The sequence below is a fragment of the Harpia harpyja genome, chromosome 15, assembly GCF_026419915.1.
Source record: "Harpia harpyja isolate bHarHar1 chromosome 15, bHarHar1 primary haplotype, whole genome shotgun sequence".
Lineage (NCBI taxonomy): Eukaryota > Metazoa > Chordata > Aves > Accipitriformes > Accipitridae > Harpia > Harpia harpyja.
This window is the reverse complement of record NC_068954.1, coordinates 2,242,262-2,264,715: the sequence shown is the minus strand read 5'-3', so window position 1 is coordinate 2,264,715 and position 22,454 is coordinate 2,242,262. Positions and strand designations below refer to the sequence as shown.

At 39.9% G+C, this 22,454-nt stretch overlaps 1 protein-coding gene across 1 annotated transcript in view; it reads right to left on the bottom strand.

The window, feature by feature from the left end:
- Positions 1 to 22,454, bottom strand: part of FZD3 (frizzled class receptor 3) — a 65,470-nt gene that overhangs the window by 27,062 nt on the left and 15,954 nt on the right. Inside the window, exons 3-4 of the mRNA XM_052809624.1 lie at positions 7,521 to 7,717; positions 4,930 to 5,947 (exon numbers count right to left, since the gene is read on the bottom strand). Of these exons, the coding sequence (XP_052665584.1) occupies positions 4,930 to 5,947; positions 7,521 to 7,717 (1,215 nt within the window). The remainder of the gene's footprint in view (positions 1 to 4,929; positions 5,948 to 7,520; positions 7,718 to 22,454) is intronic.

Below are 22,454 nucleotides of genomic sequence, written 5' to 3'. Positions count from 1 at the left end.
CCATTTTTTGAGGCCAAGCACAAATTCATTTTTTAAGGCAATGAGTGAAAAGTGGGATACCAACATAAAATTCAGTTCCTTATTTGAATATTACTGTTCTGAAAGCAGATTACAAAGGCACTGTTCCCCACTCCAGGAAAAGAGAAATGTCCCCACTTTGGTGAAAATGGAGGTGGATGAGTTAAGAAATTTTTAGGCCACTGTGAGCAAATATTTCACAGAGAAGTAATACTGACTGGAAAGATTAATTACATCAGGCAATTACTGCAAATAGTCCTAGCATCAGAAACAATAAAAATAATTATTTGTGGTAACACCTTAGTCAAGAATCATAGAATGGTTTGGGTTGGAAGGGACCTTAAAGATCATCTAGTTCCAAGCCCCTGCCATGGGCAGGGACACCTTCTACTAGACCAGGTTGCTCAAAGCCCCATCTATCCAACCTGGCCTTGAACACTTCCAGGGATGGGGCATCCACAACTTCTCTGGGCAACCTGTTCCAGTGCCTCACCACCCTCACAGTGAAGAGCTTCTTCTTTACATCTGATCTAAATCTACCCTCTTTCAGATTAAAGCCATTACCCCTTGTCCTGTCACTACATGCCCTTGTAGAAAGTCCCTCTCTGGCTTTCCTGTAGGCCCCCTTTAGGTACTGGCAGGCTGCTAGAAGGTCTGCCTGGAGCCTTCTCTTCTCCAGGCTGAACAACCCCAACTCTCTCAGCCTGTCCTCAGAGCAGAGGTGCTCCAGCCCTCTGATCATCTTAGTGGCCCTCCTCTGGACCCGCTTCAACAGGTCCATGTTCTTCTTATGCTGGGGACCCCAGAGATAGACACAATACTCCAGGTGGGGTCTCACCGATCGGAGCAGAGGGGCAGAATCCCCTCCCTCGACCTGCTGGTCCTGCTTCTTTTAATGCAGCCCGGGATACAGTTGGCTTTCTTGGCTGCAAGCACACATTGCCAGGTCGTATTCAGTTTTTCATCCACTAATAGCCCCAAATCCTTCTCCGCAGGGCTGCTCTCAATCCACTCATCCCCCAGCCTGTATTTGTGCTTGGGATTGCTCCAACCCACGTGCAGGACCTTGCACTTGGCTTTGTTGAACTCCATGAGGTTCACACAGGCCCACCTCTCAAGCCTGTCAGGGTCCCTCTGGATGGCGTCCCTTCCCTCCAGTGCGTCGACCGCACCACACAGCTTGGTGTCGTCAGCAAACTTGCTGAGGGTGCGCTCAATCCCACTGTCCATGTCGCCAACAAAGATGTTGAACAGCGGCAGTCCCAGTACCAACGACCCCTGAGGAACGCCACTCGTCACTGCTCTCCACTCGGACATCGAGCCATTGACTGCAAGTCTTTTGAGTGCAACCATCCAGTCAATTCCTTGTCCATCCATCAAATCCATGTCTCTCCAATTGAGAGACAAGGATGTCATGCAGGACAGCGTCAAATGCTTTGCACAAGTCCAGGTAGATGAAATCAGTTGCTCTTCCCTTATCCAATGCCGTAACCCCACTGTAGAAGGCCACCAAATTTTTCAGGCACGATTTGCCCTTAGTGAAGCCATGTTGGCTGTCACCAATCACCTCATTTTCCTTGTGCCTTAGCATAGTTTCCAGGAGGATCCACTCCATGATCTTGCTGAGCACACAAGTGAGACTGACTGGCCTGTAGTTCCCCGGGTCTTCCTTTTTTCCCCTTTTTAAAAATGGCGGTTATGTTTCCCCTTTTCCAGTGAGTAGGAACTTCCCCAGACTACCACAACTTCTCAAATATGATGGATAGTGGCTTAGCCACTTCATCTGCCAGTTCCCTCAGGACCCACAGATGCATCTCATCGAGTCCCATGGCCTTGTGCACCTTCAGGTTCCTTAGACGGTCTCGGACCTGATCTTCTCCTACGGTGGGCAGTTCTTCATTCTCCCAGTCCCTGCCTTTGCCTTGACTTGGGCAGTGTGGCTGGAGCACTTGCCTGTGCAATTTGCCATTATTCATATTGAAAGAAGGATGCTTTAATATAGCAACCTTGGTGGTTTTAACTAAGTTACGAGATTTGTCCAGGTTGATACAAAACACAGCTCCCTGAGTTGCCTAAGGTGACATCCACAAAAACAATGTCTTTCCCGTACAGTGTGGAAAATGCAATTAAATTTCTTAATCATATTAGATACATTGTATATACTGTAAATAAACCTCACTTCTCAATGTAGTAGTTGTTTTTTCCTTACTAAAGGAGACTCAAGGAAACAATATTTACTCCACTCAATTTTTGACAGCTCATCTCAGAGGTCATCTGAGCCCTCACAGCCATGGTACGAGAGGGGCGACTGCTGCCTGTTTTACCTGCTGTTGCTGCCCAGGCAACAGATTAAAGCTACTGCCTGAACAGCAGCAGCCCACGATGCTACAGAAAACTGAGGACCAGGATGTGCTCATGGGGAGAGAGCTGCTGCCACCTTTTACAAACCCTTCCCCTCCTTCCTAGTCTCTCCCAGAAACATGGAGCGCCGAGGACACTGAGGGCAAGGTAAGGTAACAGGAGCTCCTTTTTGCCCTGCACTTACTCCTCAAAGAGAGGGAATACTGGGATATTGATTTCCTGTCTTTGTGGCAAAAAAGTTTTTATTTCACAAGGAAAGCAACAGATGCCTCCCAGATCTGACAAATAAAATACGTAGCCAGGTCAACCCAGGAAACATCCAGGTAGCCAGAAATCAAGATTGAAGCATAAAGGTATCTTGTTGCTTCCTCCATTTTGGGACTATTTAGCCCTTTAGGTAGTCAAAGAAACATGATGTCTATTTTTCATTTGAACACCAGCTGTGGAGGCTCTCTTCGGTTTAGCAGCAGCCAGGAGAATCTGCAGCAAATTATTAACCCCGCAGTATCTCCTGCATGAAGCAGTCACACAGGAGGGAGGCATGCCTGGTGCAGCTGCATACTCGAACTCCCCCATTAGCAATTTTCCAGAATGAGTTACTGTGGCATCATCCTCTGATGGCAAAGATGATGTAACGGTTGAACGGACTAATGAATTTTTAACCTCAGATTTGCTCAGTGTGCCTATGCAAGCAGCAAATTCCAACTACCACAACCCCATGTAAGGTTTGCACATAAAACCTATGTCCACTGTAGAATCAGCTACAGCTCTCAATTTAGAGTAGTCTAATCTCAGAAACTGATATTCAAATATTTGAAGTTAGGTTAAATAACATCAAGGCTTTGAAAAAATATGGTCTTATTTTGCAAGTGAGTGATACTCTCCACAAAGCTTTAAATTTTCCCCTAATTTAATAATATATTTTACAAGCATGATCTGAGGATAAAATTATTTTTCCCCACAGCTTTGGAAATCTGTTTCAATTGTAAGTCTGGATAGTTTAATTAGGGAAGCATGTTTAGTTTAAGAAAAAAAATTGGATGGGTTAGAAGAAAAATCCTTCTAATACTCCCTAGGGTCTACGGGTCCTTCAACCCAATTTGATGTGAATGAAACCATTATTGTTCTTTTGACTCCCGCTGAGCCATTATGTTAACGGTTTTCTAGAGATTTGAGTAGCATTTTACTACATGTTTTTGTTATTCCACTAGCCAGAATTTTAGCCCTTAGACATCTGAAGTTTCAAGCTTTAAAATAGATTCTGTTCAACATTCTGAGATAGCAATATCCTTTTACTTTTACAGATTCTTATACAAATTTTAGATTGGCATATGGTGGGTATTTGAAATTAACTGAGAGAAAACTGCATGTCCCTCTTTTTAAGCATCAGTCAGTCTAACATATTAAAACCTGCAGCAATGAAGACTCAATCAAGCAAATGAAACTGAACACACCCACTGACAGATATTTCCTGCCATAAAAATGCTCACACATTGGATGGGAGGGAAGAGTCACACCCTAATAAAATCTAACAGAGAAAACAATAAAAAGGGTTAAAAGGTAATAAAAGGATTACTATCAAGCTATATAGACTAAGCCAAACCTTTAAGTGATATTTTATTGCATTAAAATGTGAGCTTTGATCATGCAGCTGGTGTTTTAACTGCTTAAGAGCCAAAATACTAACTTTTTTTTATACCCCTGTGTGTGCAGCTATACAATAGATGCTTGCTGTACAACCTTCTCGAAATAAAGTTGCTTTCAAATAAACTGCAGAAAATATCTATACAATAACATTCCAAAACCAGTTTGCCACTTTGGCTCAAAAAGGGAAGTAGGCTTCAAGTAATTAATATTTACAATACATTCTTTGCAACTGCACCAGCATAATACTGAAGTAAACAGTGGACAGTTTGATATCTAGTGCTCTTAGAGGCTTCTGTTCCTGTGATAACTCAATTAAACAAATTGAGCAGGTAAGTGTCATTTTCTCAGAAAAAACAAAACTGATGAGCTGTAAGCTCTGGTTTTCTTCAGAAGACACTTCAAGTAAGATTTTGTATAGACATTTCTGACACATGCAGAGACTGCTCTAAAATGAGCATAAAACCTCTAGGCTAATCAAAGCAACAAAACTGTTACAGATGAACAACAAAAACTAGAAAAAGCAGTAATCAGGCTGATGACAACTCAGTTTAAATGCCAAAATTCCTTCAGAGCAAAACTTCTAACACATCTCTAATGATCAAAAATAAACTCATTAAGTCCTGTTCTTGAAGTCCATTTAAAATAGCACCTTTATATCCTGTAGAGGTCCCATAAAGCTCAGAAACTCCACAAAACACCAAGCAGCTGATGCAAGCCTCCAATTGTCCAATAATACCTAGTCTTCCAGAAGGCCTAATGCATTATCCAAATAATTTGAGTATGGCAAGAACCTTCCCTTGTAGGAAGAGCAGCACTTTCAGTTAGGGATGACAAGTAAGTCTTAACATATCCCCTCATTACCCATTTTCTGCACTCCTGAGTATGTCATATTGGTTTCCTCACCTGATAGGGACACGGGATGTGATATTCTCTGCAGCGTTCTTGAATCCACGTCGTCTCCCACACACCTCGATAAGCCTGCTCATAGAAATAGCAGCCAATTACAACCAACAGTGGCACGAGGTACAGAACACTGAACACGCCAATCCGGATCATGAACTTCACCAGTTTGTCCTGGTTCTCTTTTTCTAATGGGATTTCAATGCGAACCCGATTGAGAGAGATAATGCCAGCTAGCAGAAGAGAAACTCCAACAACAACATACAGGCAGAGAGGTGCAAGTACAAAGTATCTTAATGCATCCACATCATAGAGGCCAACAAAACATACGCCGCTAATATTGTCACCTTCAATTTTATTCATTGCTAAGAGGATGATGGTTAGAGTTCCTGGAATGCCCCAGGCACTGGCATGGAAGAGCAATGCTTTCTTCTCGATTGCTTCACTGCCCCATTTTGGGACAGCTGCCAAGAACCACGTGATGGTAAGAATGACCCACCAAACACTGCCAGCCATGGTAAAGAAATAGAGCACCATGAAAAGCATGGTGCAAGCTTTGTTGTGAGAGCCCTGCGTCACTGTGGAAGCCTTGTACTGGGCAGGGCTAGATGCGTTACACGCTACTCGGTCTTCAAGCAGAAAGCCAATGAAGAAAATTAATGACACCATCATGTAACAGACAGCATAAAATATTATCGGTCTTTCTGGATAGCGAAATCTTGTGACATCGATCAGAAAAGTTAAAAAAGTAAACAAGGTAGCAGAAAGGCAGACGATGGAGATCACTCCGATGAAGTAGCGAGCAAAGGAGAGCTCTTCACGCCGAAAGTACATATTTGGGCAAGGAGGGGAACAGTCCCGTACCCTCAGGAAAGAGTAACCCAGGTCAGGGTCAATTTTCAACTCCCGAGGACACCAAAAACCATAATCCCTCTGTACTGCCATTGGGACCTCTTCTGTGGGCTCCCCAGCTAAATTGAGGTCAACAAGACGAGGATATGGCTCATCGCAATCTGGGAATCTAAAAAGTAAGAAAAGAATTATTTACAAGAAATATACACATAATTTGCAAAGACTAGTAACCTTATTTATATGTCTGACTTTAGACACAGTAACTGGAGCAAAAAACAAAGACAATCCAAATAATGGATAATCCATGAAATACTGTGCTATGTATAAACAGACTCTAGAACTCATTGTCCCAGAATTCAGTAGATGCTGAAACTATAAAAGAGGTTTACAAATAAAACAGAGAAATAAATGGACAAGGGGCCCATTGGGGCTTTAAGCATAAAGGTGAGGATACAAAATCCATCTCAGGAAGTCTATAAATTTAGGCTCACTGTAAAAACTGAGACTACGTGCCCAAGGAAAAATGATTTTATAGAACATTTTAAAACCTTTTCCTAAGCAACTGTACTAGCTGCTATCAGGCGGGACAGTGAGCTAGTCAGACCAAAAATCCAACCTAGCACTGCTACTAGCATTAATAAATTGAAATTATGATGAAGATATTTTTGTAATTAAGTAAAGCTCTGACTGGAGGCTAAAGACCGCTGGAGGTGCAGTCTGAAGTTTTGAAGGAAAGACTGGAGGGATTCCACGCATAGCTGTCCAGTTCTTCCCTCTGCTAGATGTTATTGCCTCAACAAGCGCAGCGTAAGCTAAGTATGCCTGTTCCTCTGCCACAGTTCATGTTCTGGCACAATGGCACTAACACAGCACAAGCAAAGTTTCAGTAGTTTTAGCTCTGGTTTTGAAATTTCACTACCTGGGCCTTACTGAGGAGATGGGAGGACCTAAAGGGTCCAGGCATCTGTTCGGAGTATGGAGTTAGAGCCATCTTTGATCCAGATTATCAGGACCTAGAAGCATCCTCTGACTTATTCTTTTGCTAAAAGAAGTTTTAATTGTTTTTCATTCTCTCCAATCCAACTGTAAGAGACTATTTCTTCTTGTTTCTGCTCCCGTATTTTAGTAGCTGTTGGAGTCACTTATAAAAAAAATAAAGCATAAAGATACTGTTTTCATTTTCATGTATATCCTGTTTCAAATAGATTGGAACATAATCAAGTACTTTGCCATAAAGTTATTTGTATAATGTAAAGCTGAAAACATCTGTTTGCACACAAGCTCAACAAGGGGTAGATGCTCTGAAAACAGAGCCTTGAGATTTATACACTCATCAAAACCAGCCAGCTCCCCCTTCAGAAAAAGAGACTATTAATCTCTAGCGTATGTAATTTTGCCTAACCCTCAGAGAAATTTATAGCAGTATCACCTATTAAACTTCGGTATAGCAGACAAAACCAGGTCAGCATAAATGACAAAGAAGAAGAAAAATAGATGGGTATATTCATTCATTTGAGAATATGCATGTGCAGTTTACAGTAATTGCCCACAGAAATTTTCAACTTATCTGATAGAAATATGAACTCAATTTCCACTCCAGGAAACAGGCTGTTACACAAATGAAAGGGAAAATAAGGACACTTGTAATGGAACACGTTTAAAATGTCTATTTCAGATCATAAAACATCCTAGATCATACTAAAATTTTATCCTGGGATTCCGAAAAAAACATATTTGCTCACCTGGTGCACTCCATATCCTCAGGCCAAGAGACCCCAAACATCTCCATGAGTTTGGAGCACTCACTGTATGCTCTTTGACAGAGTCTGCGACAAGGGAGAGTAACACGGCCATACTCCATGCACACAGGAGCATAGAGGGCACACAGAAATGGTCGAAAATCTCTGGAGCATTCCAAATTCACCATTGGATGAAACGGCTAGAAAAGAAAAAGGAGAATTCAATAGCTACAAACAGCAGTTTTGTAAAACATTTCAGCATGAAGCTGTAATTTGTCTCATGAGGTGTTAGGGCTTTCACAACCATAACCATGACCTTCTTTTTCTGAACTTTGTCTGTTGGAAGAAGAGATCATCATAACACAGCACGTACGTATTTTAGGAAGACAGGCAATCAAGAAGCCTGGGGACAATGACAAAGATTCACAAGGGACATTTATGTACTTAATTTGCATTAAAATCAATGGGAATTAAGACAGCTAAACACCTCTGAGGATTCAGGCTTAGCTTCACACTCTCCAATAACAGTCACATAAACTTGATTCCTTTTAGTGCTTGTGTAACTGACAGACACATCATTAATTGCTACCTGCTTATTTAGTAGGATAATATGAAAAACTTGCATCTGGTTGATGAGGTTACAGTCTGAAGAATGTTAGATAATGCAAGATTCCTTGACAGTATAGAAATATAGCATACTGTGATCTTTCAAATATTATTTTCAGATCATGACATAATAATTCTAAAGAATATCTCTATTTCTTGAATTTCTGCAGCGAGGCAGTGTTCTTCATATCTTTATACAAAATGCAAACACAGGACATTTTCCATCACATTCTTCCCACAGTACCTTGTGAACTGAAGAGAACCCATCTGTTAAAATCTCAGTTCTATCATCAGAGTATATCTGTAGACAGAAAACAGTCCCAGTGTGCATGCTATCACTGTTATATAAATTCTCATACAGACATAGAACTTTCTAGCTTCCAGAACAGGGCTGTAATCACAGTGATGTCACATTAAGTATGTATGTCATTTATTGACTAACTATCAGAAACCACTGTGAAATCAAAGCCAGAAAAAATTAGTCAGAAAAAATAACTGGTGTCTTGTGCTACTGTGTTGCTTTCTAACAGGTTTAATTAATGATGATAGCAACACTCCTTGGAAGCTCCAAGAGAAAATCTATCACGACTAGCCAATATACAGCTCTTCTTAAGTATTTCTGAAGATGAAAAAGAAGGAAAAAAGTAGGACAGGGATTTATGTCTTAATAAAAACTGGTGCACATTGATAATCCATGTTATCTTCTTACTATCCAGCCTGGGTTCATTTTCCTCTCGCTTGTTTTGGCTTGTCTTTAAAACTCTCCAGGAGTCAATATCTTATTCTGAGTTTGTGTGGCAACTACCACTATACCAAGCCTCACCATATCTTTGGATATTAATATAAGATCAATTATATTCTCTTAAGAGTGGAACTACACAATATTGAAATACATTAGGAGTTACAACTCTAGAATAAAACAAAACAGCGTATGAATGCTGAGTTACTCTGCTACCTCCAGACTGGAGAAACAGCAGTGACATTTTAGTAAGCCACTTCTTTTCCTTGACTTATATTTCAAATCATAGCTTGAAGGGAAAAGGTGACAGTTGCTTGATCAATGGTAATGCTAACATGAACTCTGTTCTAGACAGATTTTTATAAAAAGTCCATTATCTTGATACCAGAGTTTCCTCTTCTCCGCAGCCTAGCAGGATTATACAGCAAGAATTCTTATCTTCAGAATTTGTGGTGCAATAGCAGAAGCACAAATGAACCTGCTCGCTCTCTCTCTATAAAACCTAAATCTTATTATAACTGAAGCTGAAGACTAGGCTGTAGAAAGATTACACTTTCAAAGAGCAATTTCCTGAGAAGTATTTTAAACCAATTCAATGTTTTCTTTTTCCGAACTACAGAACAGAACAGACCCAACAACAAAAAATAGGTCATCTTCTGTGGCAATATAAATGACAATTACCAGAAATTATGAGGAAAAGTTTCACATTTCAGTTCTTCCTTATCGCCTCCTTAGTCTTCCAACTCTTTCTATATGCCTCCTTTGCTCTGCAAAAGGTTAATTTTTGGAATACAAGACACAACCACGCTGTGATTTTACTGATTTTTTTTTAAAGCATAATTATTATCTACCAAGCTGATTAAATTCTCTTCAGTGCTATGCATTTTTGAAAATGTTGTCACATAAAAACAGAGCCATGCAATGTGGCAACAGCTTGTATGAAGAGCAGTATAAGCCTTCAGAGCTATTGACAAGGAAAAAGGAAGCAACAGTTGGAAAGTATTTACATTTACAAGCTCATTGTTACTCAAGGAACACTTTCTATTTGGCTAGACATTTACTGCAGATGCACATATGTTTTTATTTTTAAATACTTATTGCTTATTATACATTTAAAGCTATTGTTTGACAACAAGGATCCAAGAAATTGATTCTAGGTAGTTATGACACCTGACATGACTGGAAAAGCTTAAGATAATAGTCTTCCTTTATTTGATAGAAAGGGAAAATAAAATGAAAACTCCAGTTTTATTTTGGAAAGTGTTTAACTTACTTTCTTTTCAAAGAACCTTGAAAATAAGAAAATGAAGTTATATCTTTATGAAAAAGAGCTACTGACTTAATGCCTGCCCCCCGCAAACTCTTGCCTCCTGCCACTGCAGTTTTGCATGTACCCATACCCAAATTTCAAGTTCTCCTGACAAATGCTCTACTACTCTCCTCTGATACACCTTCCATTATGAAAAGATGTTTCAGAAATTTCTCTTTTCCTGCTACTTCACCTTCACTAAAAGATCTGTTTGGTTTTGGGTGATTTGCAGAAAGCTGTACCATTTGGGAAGATCCCAGACTATCTCAAGGTGTGCACATAAGAAAACTGTGCAAACAGAGCTCCAGATCATGGCTATTGCAAAGCAAAGGAAAAGTAGTAAAGCAAGTTCAAGGGAAGAGAAAGGTACCAGTATTTCCTTGTGTCCTGTTGATGCTGCTATGGACAGGTGGCTGTTGTAATGGCTTTCAGCCAACTCCCAACGACACTGGGCAATGGTGTCTGAGGGAATATTGGAACTGAGACAGGAAATGTCCAAAAATGGGGATGCAGATGGTGCTCTTTGGCAATGGCTCCACGGTTTGAAAGAGCACTCTCAGTAAGAGCAGCGCATTCCCTGGCTGTCCCCTTCAGCAGCCCGAGGGCTAAGTTACAGGGAGCTCAAACACGCAGGATGCGAGACAGCTGCCTAAACACCGGCTTCTCCTGCTATCTAAGATGCCATTTATTCTCCAAGACATCCACATGGGCCTGGATGATCAGGCACAAGATCTGCCCTCTCTTGGGCCTGACAGATATGACGCAGGGTCTCTGCAGAGACCCACTCCCTTCTGGCATGGCAGCTGGAGGCTGGGTTGAAGATGCTGAAACATCTGAAGAAACACTAGTGTAACTGAATCTTCCCTGACAAGGTCGCCCAGAGGGCATGTTAGCTGTGCTTAGGGTTCTTTAGAGCTGCAGAAAACAAGTCTGGTTTTGAGCATGGCCTGGGCATACTCCTCAAAACACAGTACAGATATACTCAAACCCAACAACACTCAAGAAATACACTTAAACCAGGGGTAATTTAATAGGACTGTTCCCCTAGTGCTGGCTGTTCTGTTTCTCAGCAACTCCAGGCCTCTCTCACACCATTCTGTCTCTCAAAATAGTAACTGCAGGCAGACAAAAAACTCTCTTATGAATTATATCAAATCAGTTTATTTTAAAATAATGAAGATGCTAAGCTAGACAACAGAAGAAGAAAAAACCCTACAACCACTCCTCGTAATGCAGAAAAAGAGACTTACTTGCTTTCAACCAGTAACAGCAGCTTTCATGCCTGTAAGCAGCTCAGTCTGTAAGTACCCTATCTCTAAAATTATCTTACCCCGTTGCGGCTCCTAAGATGAAAAGTCACTTCCACCTACTGGTTATGTTGTTCACTATTAAAAATAAAGCCAGGGAGATTAAAAGACTTTTTTTAATGCTCTTGTCCAAGGACACAGTGCAAGTTACGACATTTAGCCGTACTCCACTTGTGCCTAACAAAAGGCGCTCTGTTTAAATGGGACATGCTTTTGAAGAATGCCTGTTGAACAACTCAATATACAGAGGAAAAAGGAAGAGGACAAGGACAAGAGAAGACGTGATAGCCAAACTGATTTCAATAATTCAGGCCAAGCCCTGGGAAATCCAAGAAAGGGAAGAGATAAATGTTTAAGAAGAGAGAAACACTTCTTTGCTCCTCAAGGTACTTAAGTATTTAAAATATGCCAGATCATGTAACTGTATAATATATCTACAGTTGTACACCCACTGGTCTTTCTACCTCTGAGAACAATCTTTATGACCATGCAAATTCCTTCAAACCCAGTGATAACAGCAGCATTATGAACTCAACTTTTTTCAGGCTGAGTCAGAACACTCTCATCCCTCCTTTGCTTTGCCATGCAGGTGTTGTGTACCCAATAACATGCCACAATCATGTATCACTGCTTTCCTCAGAGCAGTCCAACTTGCAGTACAACCTTACCCATCTCTTCTTTCCCTCTTCCCCAGAATTTTCTTTGCTGGTAGCAAAGTTGCTTTAAGAAATTTCCCAATTCCCAGCAGTGTGGCCCCAGCCCCTTCCTTCCATACAATTCCTACCTGCTGAAAATATTTTAATGGCCATGCTCTAACAGAGAGCAGAAATTTCCTGCTTGCCTTTGGTTTTCTTTCATTTTTTTTTTCAGGAGGGGATGAAAGACAAAGGAGAGCTGGAATGATATGTGTAGATTTTTCCTCCCAAATAGTTCTTTTAAACAAATTCTCACTTCTGGTTACAAAGCAAGAGCAATAACTCTAACTATAAATACACCGTGGAACTGCATTGCAGTTTCAGACTTCTCATATTACTGAGAGATAATAAACTAAATTCTACCTTTTATTTTACACAGCGGTAGTCATTTAGCTGGCTGTTATTTGGGAACTGACATTATTGCAAGATTTAAATGAAATTATTTTGGTGATCTTTCACTATTCTATTTGTTTATATATTCCTTTCTTTTAACAGAAAACTAAACAGGAAGCATTGTCATAAACTCATAGATGGAAGGAGGGAAGTTTTCTTCCCTCAGGCTCATGGGAAAAGAGTGATGCTATGACTATCAATTACTGTTGCAATTCTCTGGTAGAAGCAACTGCCTCAGGGCGTCTCCTGTCTCAGGCCAGCCATATGATCTGCTCTTTCTGTCCTGTGTTGCCCTATGTTTGAATTTAGCTTGCTATTCATTAGGAAAAACCCTTGAATTGTATCTCAAAGTGCATGGACGAAAATGCTTTCCAGGCTACCTCCCGAGGAGAATGGCAGAAGCTGCAGCTAGATTTAGCTCTTCAGACAACTGCTAGTTAGACTGAACATGTTACTGCCTCCTGCTTCTGATAACCACAGGTCTTCTCTGATTGAACTGCTCTCACAGCTCTGACAGTTCGTGTGAATGCTCTCTAGAGACTGTTATAAGCAGAACTGGTTTTCTTGAGACAGTGGAAATTTGTTCTCCAATGGCTCTGACCTGCACGCTCCTCCGAATCCTGCTAGGTTTGCTGGAGCCTACAGCCCACAGCCATGCTGATACACAAACTTAACCTGAAAATATTTCTTGTAAGTTAGTATCCTGAGCTGAACAACTGCTGTAGTACTTAAACTGCTGATGCTAACTTCAAATGGGGCTGTAATTGAGAGTCCTGCCTTAACCTAACTGGTGTTTCCTAAAGAAGATTAGAGAGTGCTCACATAGGCACAGCAAAGCTGGTGATTTGCAAAGAGCGGTGATCCGGGGCACTAACTTCTTCAAAAAACCATAGCCAGACCTAACAGAAAGCTACTTTTGTTCCACTCAGTTTGGCCTGACCTAGATAGTGCCACATAAGTAATGGTTGCAGAAAGGGCCAGAAATACATGGTCAGGTGTGTAAGTCCATTTCTTTTGGAATCAATCCACACTTGCTCAACTTAATGTGACTATAGAAGTGCAGCTTTATTGCACAGACACTTTGTTCTGTTTTCAAAAGGCAATAGGCTAATTTGCCAACGCCTGCTTTTAATGCACAGTGCCAAGACAAACTTAGTGTACAATACTTAGATAAAGTTCATTCAAAGCTTACCTCACCATTAACTTCCTTGTCTGGAGAAACTTAGGTATACTTTTTTTTGGTAATTTTTTTTAGCTTTGCACAGTGATACATGTATGAAAAGCCAAATGGGGTCACAATTCTGGCCACCTGTTAAGCTTTCCTCTTTAGCATGGAAAAAAGCTATTATCACATTATCTGTATGAACCCTTATGAACCACATAGCCCACTGCCTTCCAATATCCCATGTCTCATAATTTGATGTTAGCTGGAAAACTGTGGTTAAAATAAGGATTAGAATGACACTGTACTACTTTAGGGACTGGGAAGTAAAACATTTCAGAATGTTTTACCTCATTAGTAAAAATATATGTCTGCATTTAAATAGCTATTAAGTCATTCCAACAATAAAAATGTCAGGTAATTAGTATGGTTTTAAATGATATTTTTCTCATGCTATAGGTTTCTCATGCTATATAGGTTGAACCAGACAATCACCTTGTTATTCACTTTAAAACCTAAGACCAATTATTTTACCTGCCTTACTGGTGAAAGGGCAGCAATCATGCAACCCATCCTCAGCTTTCTGGTCTGTAAACAGACAGCTGAGGTCAGTTTCTCAAAGACAGAAAAAAAGTAGGATAAAGATGAAAGTAGTTAAAAGACAGCAAATGACATTAATCTCTGTCTATATGACTAAAAAGCAAAGCCATCTGCTCTTGTTCTTTAAAGAGGTCTCCTGCTTCATTTTGAATTCTGAATTTCCTTTGGAAGACACTAAAAAGATGGCATCCATCTGTCAATTTGCACTTTTCCTAAATGTGGTCTTTAGGTTTTAAGAACCGATGAATGCAGATGGGTGGTCCTGGTAACAATTTCCATTTGCAAGAAGCGTTAGTTTTTGTAAGACAGCTGAGACTGCTTAGACTTCCTTCTTCCTCTCTACATGCCTGCTGCGATGGGCTTGGGAGAATTCCAAAGTATCACCAAGAAATAAATATATAGTCCTCTGGACCATATTTTAGATACTATTAAGTTAAGACTCTATAAAGCACACTTGCCTGGACAAGCAAGAGACTATTGGGCAGGAGCTGTAACTCTTGATAAAATAATATTTTTCATTTAAATGACACATTTCTATCTCCTGTGGTTGCAAAGACAACCTTCCAAGTACAAACTGAGTGGGATCACTGCTCTGATGCCTGCCGAAAAAATGCTCCAGTGCTGTTGTCACTGTGGGAAGGAGAAAGATACCCATTACGAAAGGTGGAGTGTTAGGGATAACAAACTTTTCTTGCCCTCAACTCTGCCACCGCCGACTGATCTGCATGTCAGGGACTCATGGACTATTTCTGCCAATTCAAGGGAGGTCTGTCTCCTTGAAGGGTAACAGGAGTGAAGAGTATAAACAATTCACTGTTGGCATGGTGCTTAAAAATTTATCTTGCTGAGTGAAGGAGGAAAAGCATTTGGTATGAAGATTTGTTAGAAGACTTGACACTAACTTGAGAGCACAAAATGGAGTCGGTAGCCAGATCAAGTTCTTCAGAGTTCATAAAGAGGGAATTTCTAAAAATCGGAAACATGAGGGAAAATACAAATAAGGACATAGCCAAGATCCAAAATCACCAATTAGATTCTCTTTACCTTTCCATTTTTACTGCCATCAGCATACAGAATGACAGTATCTGCCGCATAATAAACAACATTAATATCCTGCAGAATAAAATCAGACAAGTTGGATTTCTAAAATACAATGAAAGCAACACTGAATAATCCTATTAAAGAGAATTTCCTTATTTCTCAAAGGCTTGATGACTTCTACTATTTCATGTGTGACTTCACTAACTGTGGTTTTTTACACAGCTGAAATAGCAGAGTATCTAAGAGAGCTTAATACTGCACACCAATGCAGACTACATGAAGCTCCATGTTTTCCACCGGGATGAGGGTGGAAGAAGGCTTCTGTTTTCTGAATTCTGACATTCAAGCCAAAGTGCTTCTTGACAGACTAACCAAGGGAATCTACAGTATGCTGCCTCCCTTAAAAGTGAATGTGAACTGTACAGTTGTCATCATCCTCCTCCTATATGGCTGTGAAATGAGGACAAATTACAGTTGTCATCTAATGCACTTCAGGGTGCAGTTTCGTGTAAGTTTATTGACCCCTGCCTTCTCCCCTGCCACCAGCCTCCTTCGCACTGACTTGGGTTTAAGATTGATTTAAACCGTCCATGAAACTAACCTCAAAGCCACACATGCTGTATTTGGAGCATTAGTAGTGTAAAAAGCTGGGATAAGGTCCTGAATGCTGACACCTTGAAGTGTTACCATCTAAATATCTTTCCTGTACAATACACCTAAGTTGATCAATTCACTTTTTTCTAAGCTTAGTTTTTTACTGGTTTAGCTCCTTAACAACCTTACATAGGTTTGGGTGCCAGTGCAATATGTGCAAAAGGGACATGTTACTGGGGGATGAAGAATGGGGCACAGCTAGGCTGACCTTACAGCTAGGTAACATTGAACCCTAAGCTGTGCTGCTCAGGACATCTGGTGTGTTCATAACCATCTAAAATAGAGTTCAACTGCCCTGGACCCAGCCAGACCCAGAAAACATTACAAGGATATGTTTAAGGTAAACCCTTGAGTTTTATAGCATTAGTTCCACAACATGGAAGACAAAAGACTTCTTGCTACGGCAGAGAACAGGCGTTGATGCTGTTAAAGCCCAGGAGCATAACCTTTTGCAGACAGAAGGCTGCAAGAGAAAAAACACACTAAATGAATCAGGAAGCTCTATTTGCTACTGCCTTAGCAGCCAGTCTGCTGTCAAAATTCTCTCACACAATTGTCTTACTAGCCAAAACACCTGGTTTCATATATGAGAGTACAATGGCAGATTCAGTTGTCGTAATAAATAAACTTACTGCTTGAGCTATGAACATCAGACAGTGTTCTCAAAGAACAAATTACCATTCAAAAACTGTCACGTCTTACCTGGCTACATTAGGATCAACATCTCCTTGGGCATAAGTTCAATGACTTAATTTTGCTCCTGTGAAAGCCCATAATGAATCTCACCTAGATACTTCAGAGAATGATCTTGCAATATCCACCAAGACTGTTGCTTTGTAATTTACTATTATATAAAAACCCAAACACAGTTGTGCCAAATGATTTTACAAATGTGTTTGGCTACATATTGAAACTTTTCTTTTTTCTGCCCAATATTTATTGTCCAAACTGAAAATCAAAAGGAATACTCAGGTAATACAATAATGCATATCTAACAATGGAAAAATTAGGTTTTTTGGTATCTATGGCTTGGAAAGAAGCAGAGCATGACACTGATCCAATAAAACTATGTACATAAATAATATGATGCAAATCGAAGAAAGAACATAATCTGTTGGATTAATGCTATAAAAATTATTCTGAATAGCAAACAAAACCTATCTATAAAATGAATGCTAATATCCTAACAGCTGTGTCTTAATCTAACATTACAAACCATCTGTTATACCTACATACCAGCAAAACTACATACACACACAGACATACACACACGTGTCAACAGTTGGATAGAAGAGCAGATTTGCATCTTTGGGCCTCAAAATTAAGGATATTTCATGGCAACATTTAAAATATATTGTCTACTGGCTTAACAACTATTTATTTTCTTTCCCTCACGCTTAATTTCCAGGAAGGCTACACTATCAGTCTAGTATACTAAGCTGTCTTTTATAGTTAATATATAGTTAATTCTAAAAATTAGCAGATTGTTTCACATGCATAAATAATGTGGGATGGTTTTCCTGGATGTGTGGTCTACACTCTACAAACTCTGCAGTCCTGCTGTCCCCTATATGAATTTAACAGAGTAGGATCCAATCCAAAGCAAGCTGCACCACCTCCAAATCTCAATTCAACAGCACCTTCCACTTCATTTTACAGTTACTCTACTACAGCTGTTACCATTTCTCTTCTCTCTCGTATAACAATTACAGTTTTCAGACTATTTTGATTGTAAGGGTTCTCAGGGGATTATATCTGGTTTTGCAATTATTTTAGCCAATTCTAACACAAGAAAAGTAAAGCCACAGTACTTAGTACTCTTCACATGCATTAATTGGGTAGATGTGGGCAGATGATTATATAAGCCAGATTTTATTCAGGAAAACTTGTGTATTTACCTGGAAGTTTGAGTCTCAGCATTACCAGGGGCTCCATGCAGAATCACCCTGTACTGTTGCTGTTACTGCAAGCAAGTACAATAAAGCCATTACAAAAATAAAAGGTGACCCGGCTAGTTGATTCTTGGGATTAACTTTCTATATTTTGGTATTATGCATGAAATTCTTCCCATGTGCTATCTGTACAGCACGTACAGCTGGACACAAACAATGGGAAAATGAGGCAGCTTTGGGGGAAATTTTCAGTCTTTGGAAAGAGGTTTTTCTTTCATTCTTATAATTCTACAGTGAGTCTTTCCGTTCTGAACAAATGCCAACTACATTTATTGGGATGGCTCTTTTAACTTTTAAGAGATTGTCCATCCCAAAATACATTTCTTTTACCCAATTACAGAATTACAAGAGGGTCACTAAACAGGTGCCTCTACTGCATCAGACAGTAATACAGAACAGGAAAGTTAAGACTGAGAAAATCTCAACTTACTCCAACATATTAAATGAAAATTCATTTCTGCTCAAAATAGAAGCTTTAAGATAATGAGTTGGTGACTTCAATTTTTAACTGTTTTAAAACCATTAACCATTTTTAAAAAACATGTCCAAACACAGCAGCTGTAAATTAAAATTTAAGATTCATCAGGGGATACTATCCCTTCCATTTAGTGCCCAGTTAATGAGGTCACAGATGAACTCTACAGGGGAGGATAGGGGAAAAGAATTAAAAATAATTGCAGTTGTACACCACTCCTCCACTGGACAGAAAGCTGTTACCCACCTCACAAGCATCTGAATGACCGATTCTGAAAGCCTCACCAAAAGTATCAAACTAAGAATAAAACCAAGCTCCCAGAGTTGATTTTTCTTCCCTACAGTTAATAATTTACCAGATAAATATTTGACAGGAATTCCCACAGTGCCTCCGCTTATTTGTTTCTGTGGCACCCTAAAAGTGTGCTTACTTCTCTCAAAATAGGTTAAATAATATTTTGCCCTCAAAGGTCCAGAAGTTTCTCCCTGTTGAGGACAGAAGTTTGTGCCTAGCTCTCTTCTGTATCACTAACATAGTTTTGGGAAAAATTGCTCCCACAGTGTATCCTGCACGTCTTTGAAACACTCTAGACAAGTAGGACAAGACCTAACACAATAACAGGATTAACAAGAGAGTGGGAGGAGAGAGGGGACACAGATGGAAGGAAACAAGGGAAGACAAAAAGATTATGCAACTACTCTGTGAGGCCCCTACACAGGATGATAGACCCAAATTCTTTTCCAGTTAAAAAGAATAAAGAGAAGCAAATATCTATGGGTGGTGTGGAAGAAGTACCTCTTCAAAATGTATCTCAAGTAGTAAGTGACACTCACAAGCACTGTAAATGTACTCTGTGTGTCACGTTCTGCATGGAATACACTGCAGGGGTGTTTGCAATGGGGGAGTCGACACAGAATGGAATCAGTGGGATCAAACTATAAAGGAGCAGGTCAAATAAATAGGAAAGACTGCATTGAATTGCTTGGAGATACAAGCATTCAAAGGTGGTACAAGAGACAAGAGGGGGTAAGTGTGTTTTCCCATTGATTGCCTCTTTGAATAATTGCCCAACGCTGCAAAATCCCTTTTATATATATCTGTGTCTAAAAGGATAGAAAATGCAATTGAGCAAAGACCAGGTGTGGGGCTATAAGGTAGGGAAGGCAAAAAGAGCTAGAAGCCTGCTGTGATAAGCCCCATTTGGTTAGCCACAGCAGGGCTCATCTGGCAGACCACAGAAGACCACTCAGAGGGCGTTTCTGCTCTGAAGAACCATAGGAAGTTCATACAGCCGAGCTGGCTTTCCAGCTCCCTTTGTCTCTTAAACCTCAAAAGCAGCAGGATGGGGACAGGATAGTGGATAGGAGTGTACGTATGTGCATTTGTTAGTGTTTCATGATGAGTTCTGCTCAATAGCTCTTTGCCAATTTCACTAATACTTGGCTCCCACTGCCTCCCACCTCACAGATGAGGACTAACACCCAGAGATCAAAAAGCGTCCTTTAACCCATCACACTGGCTCCTCTCTGATGGGTACAACAGGTTATGTCAGAGGAATCGGCTACCACTGTAGGAGAAACGTAAGCCGCAGATCTTTTACAGTCCTGGCTTCAATTCAACGCCCCTTTCTTGAGTCCCCTCCATGACCCTGGCTACTAATCGCAACTAGTACAAAGTGGGAGGGGAACCGAAGCCTAAATTTTAAAAGCCTGGAAGCTTACTATTTCCAGACAAAAGCAACTGCCTCCCATTGTGTCAGAAAAAAGTAACTGATGGATCTGAAGAATTATGTCGCCTTTTTGTGATGCCACTTAATTAAGGTTATTCTGAATAACAGGAATAATTTAGTTGCAAAGTAAGACTAAGGAAAATGTTTGTGTACTCTCCAGGGTCTGAGATTTTGCAGTATTTTAGCCACAAGACTTTGTAAAAGTGCCACTGGAAGACAAATTTTCAAATCAGACTATTTAAAAGGTATTTCTTCCACATGAGGTAAAGACTATTTTTCTATAAGAACTAGACAGACTATTTGTCATTCAAAAAGCTACAGAGCAAAATCTGAAGACAAACTAACTTCACCATTCTTTAACAAATTTAAATCAAACTTTAAATAATTAACACATTTGTAAAATAAGCAGATAAAATGTCCCAAAAGCCACTTACTATCATGTGACACACATTTTTGTTTTCTTGATTTTTTTCTTTATTATTGACAGTAAGCATAAAAACTGAAATCCAAGGTCAAGCTTTGTTACCACATTCTTCTCTGCAGTTATATTTCCATATTGCACCTGCCCAGATCAGACCACAATGCTAAAAATGTACAGTAAGAAACCAGAAGGAATACTCATGAGCAGGGATTCAACTAATGGGTCTGCTGATTCTGAATGGCATGTATTCATCTACTCCTCCACAAAAAAGGATGCACAGATGTTAGATAATTGACAGTATGATTGAATCATTATGAAGGGAAAAAATGTAATATATGTAAGTTTTCAGAGAAAAATATTAAAACCAAAAATGATGCTTTTGGACTTGTGAGGGGGGAAAAAGCTAAGTGAATGGCTGACCAGAATTCTCTCACTGAATTTACAAAGAAAGATGTTTCTTCTCGCTCAGTGCCACAAGCATGACAACTTTTGTTCTATAAATCAAGAAACAGGGAATATAAACAAGTTTACAAATTGAAAGCAACTTTTAAAAGATAAATTTCAGGTTTCTACAACACACAAAGATGAACTACAAGGAGCCTTCCTTCCTTGTTCAAATTCAAATTAACCAGCCCTTTGTGCTTCTGTTCTCTCCTCTTCTCTTTTCAAATTTCCTTCCTCGTTTCCATGGGAACCCCCTCGCTGACAAGCCTCCGAGCAGAGCAAGAGGCCAAGCTTAGCAAGGGGTGTGAAAAGGGGAGAGAGTCAAAGGGCAGAATTTGGCTCGGGAGAATCAAGATGCCAACCTTTGTCACCCCACAAAGAGCGGGTAACCATAGGAACTAACTCTGCGGGACAGGAGCAGGGAGGAGGAGGGAGTATCATGGCCAAATTCACAAAATGGGAAACAAAATGGGGAAGGTGCCATTAAAAACGCAATGCTAGAACCTACAGTGAAAAAAAAAGTCTTACAAATGAAAAAAATTAAAATAAAACTTTAAGGACCGAGTATCCAACTTCATGCTGGTTTTAAGTCCACAAAATTGCATCAAATTAACTTATATGAGACCACAAAGAAACTGGGCAGATCCAATTATCAACTCCAACACGAGTATTTAATGTTCTCCTGAAAAGATGCTAAATACTCCCCTTGACTTTGATGGGCTCTGAAGATGTTTTCTGAATGCCTCACAGATAACTGGAAACAACACAGCTTCAGGAAGATTGCTATTGAGTGATGGCTTCAAACATGCAGAGCCAGTTTACACTAACAGTTCTGCAGAATATGGAAAGTAGTCTAGTCGTTATTGTTACTGCAAAAGCAATCTGACAGCGCAGATTTACATACAGTATATTAACATGGTATCGCATTCATACACTACATAAAAATATAAATACAGCATACTTTTATTCTTGTACCTTGTAAAAGAGACAGCAGGAGGATGAGGCATGAAACAGCTCTATAAAATCACAAATGATACATAAAGAAAAAATATGGTCCAATTGTTCACTGCATCTTCAGCACAAAAAGTAATGAACATCAAAACAGCAGGTGGTTCATTTAAAGAGGGGAAAAAACCCCAAAGACAGCAAATTCTTCACACTACACCTTTAACTTACATAACTATTTGCCACTGATTTGTGTGGATGCTAAAAGAACATATGAGTTCAGGAACAAAACTGATAAATTTGTAGAAAAATACATCAACGGTTACTAACACAAGACATCATTTCCAAGCCACAAATTGCTGAACATGGAAGAACAGCCTGGGTAGATGTATGTTACATACCTGACCTGTTCTTATCTGCTCCACACAGCACCCACGGTGGGCCACCATCAGGTGACAAAGTACC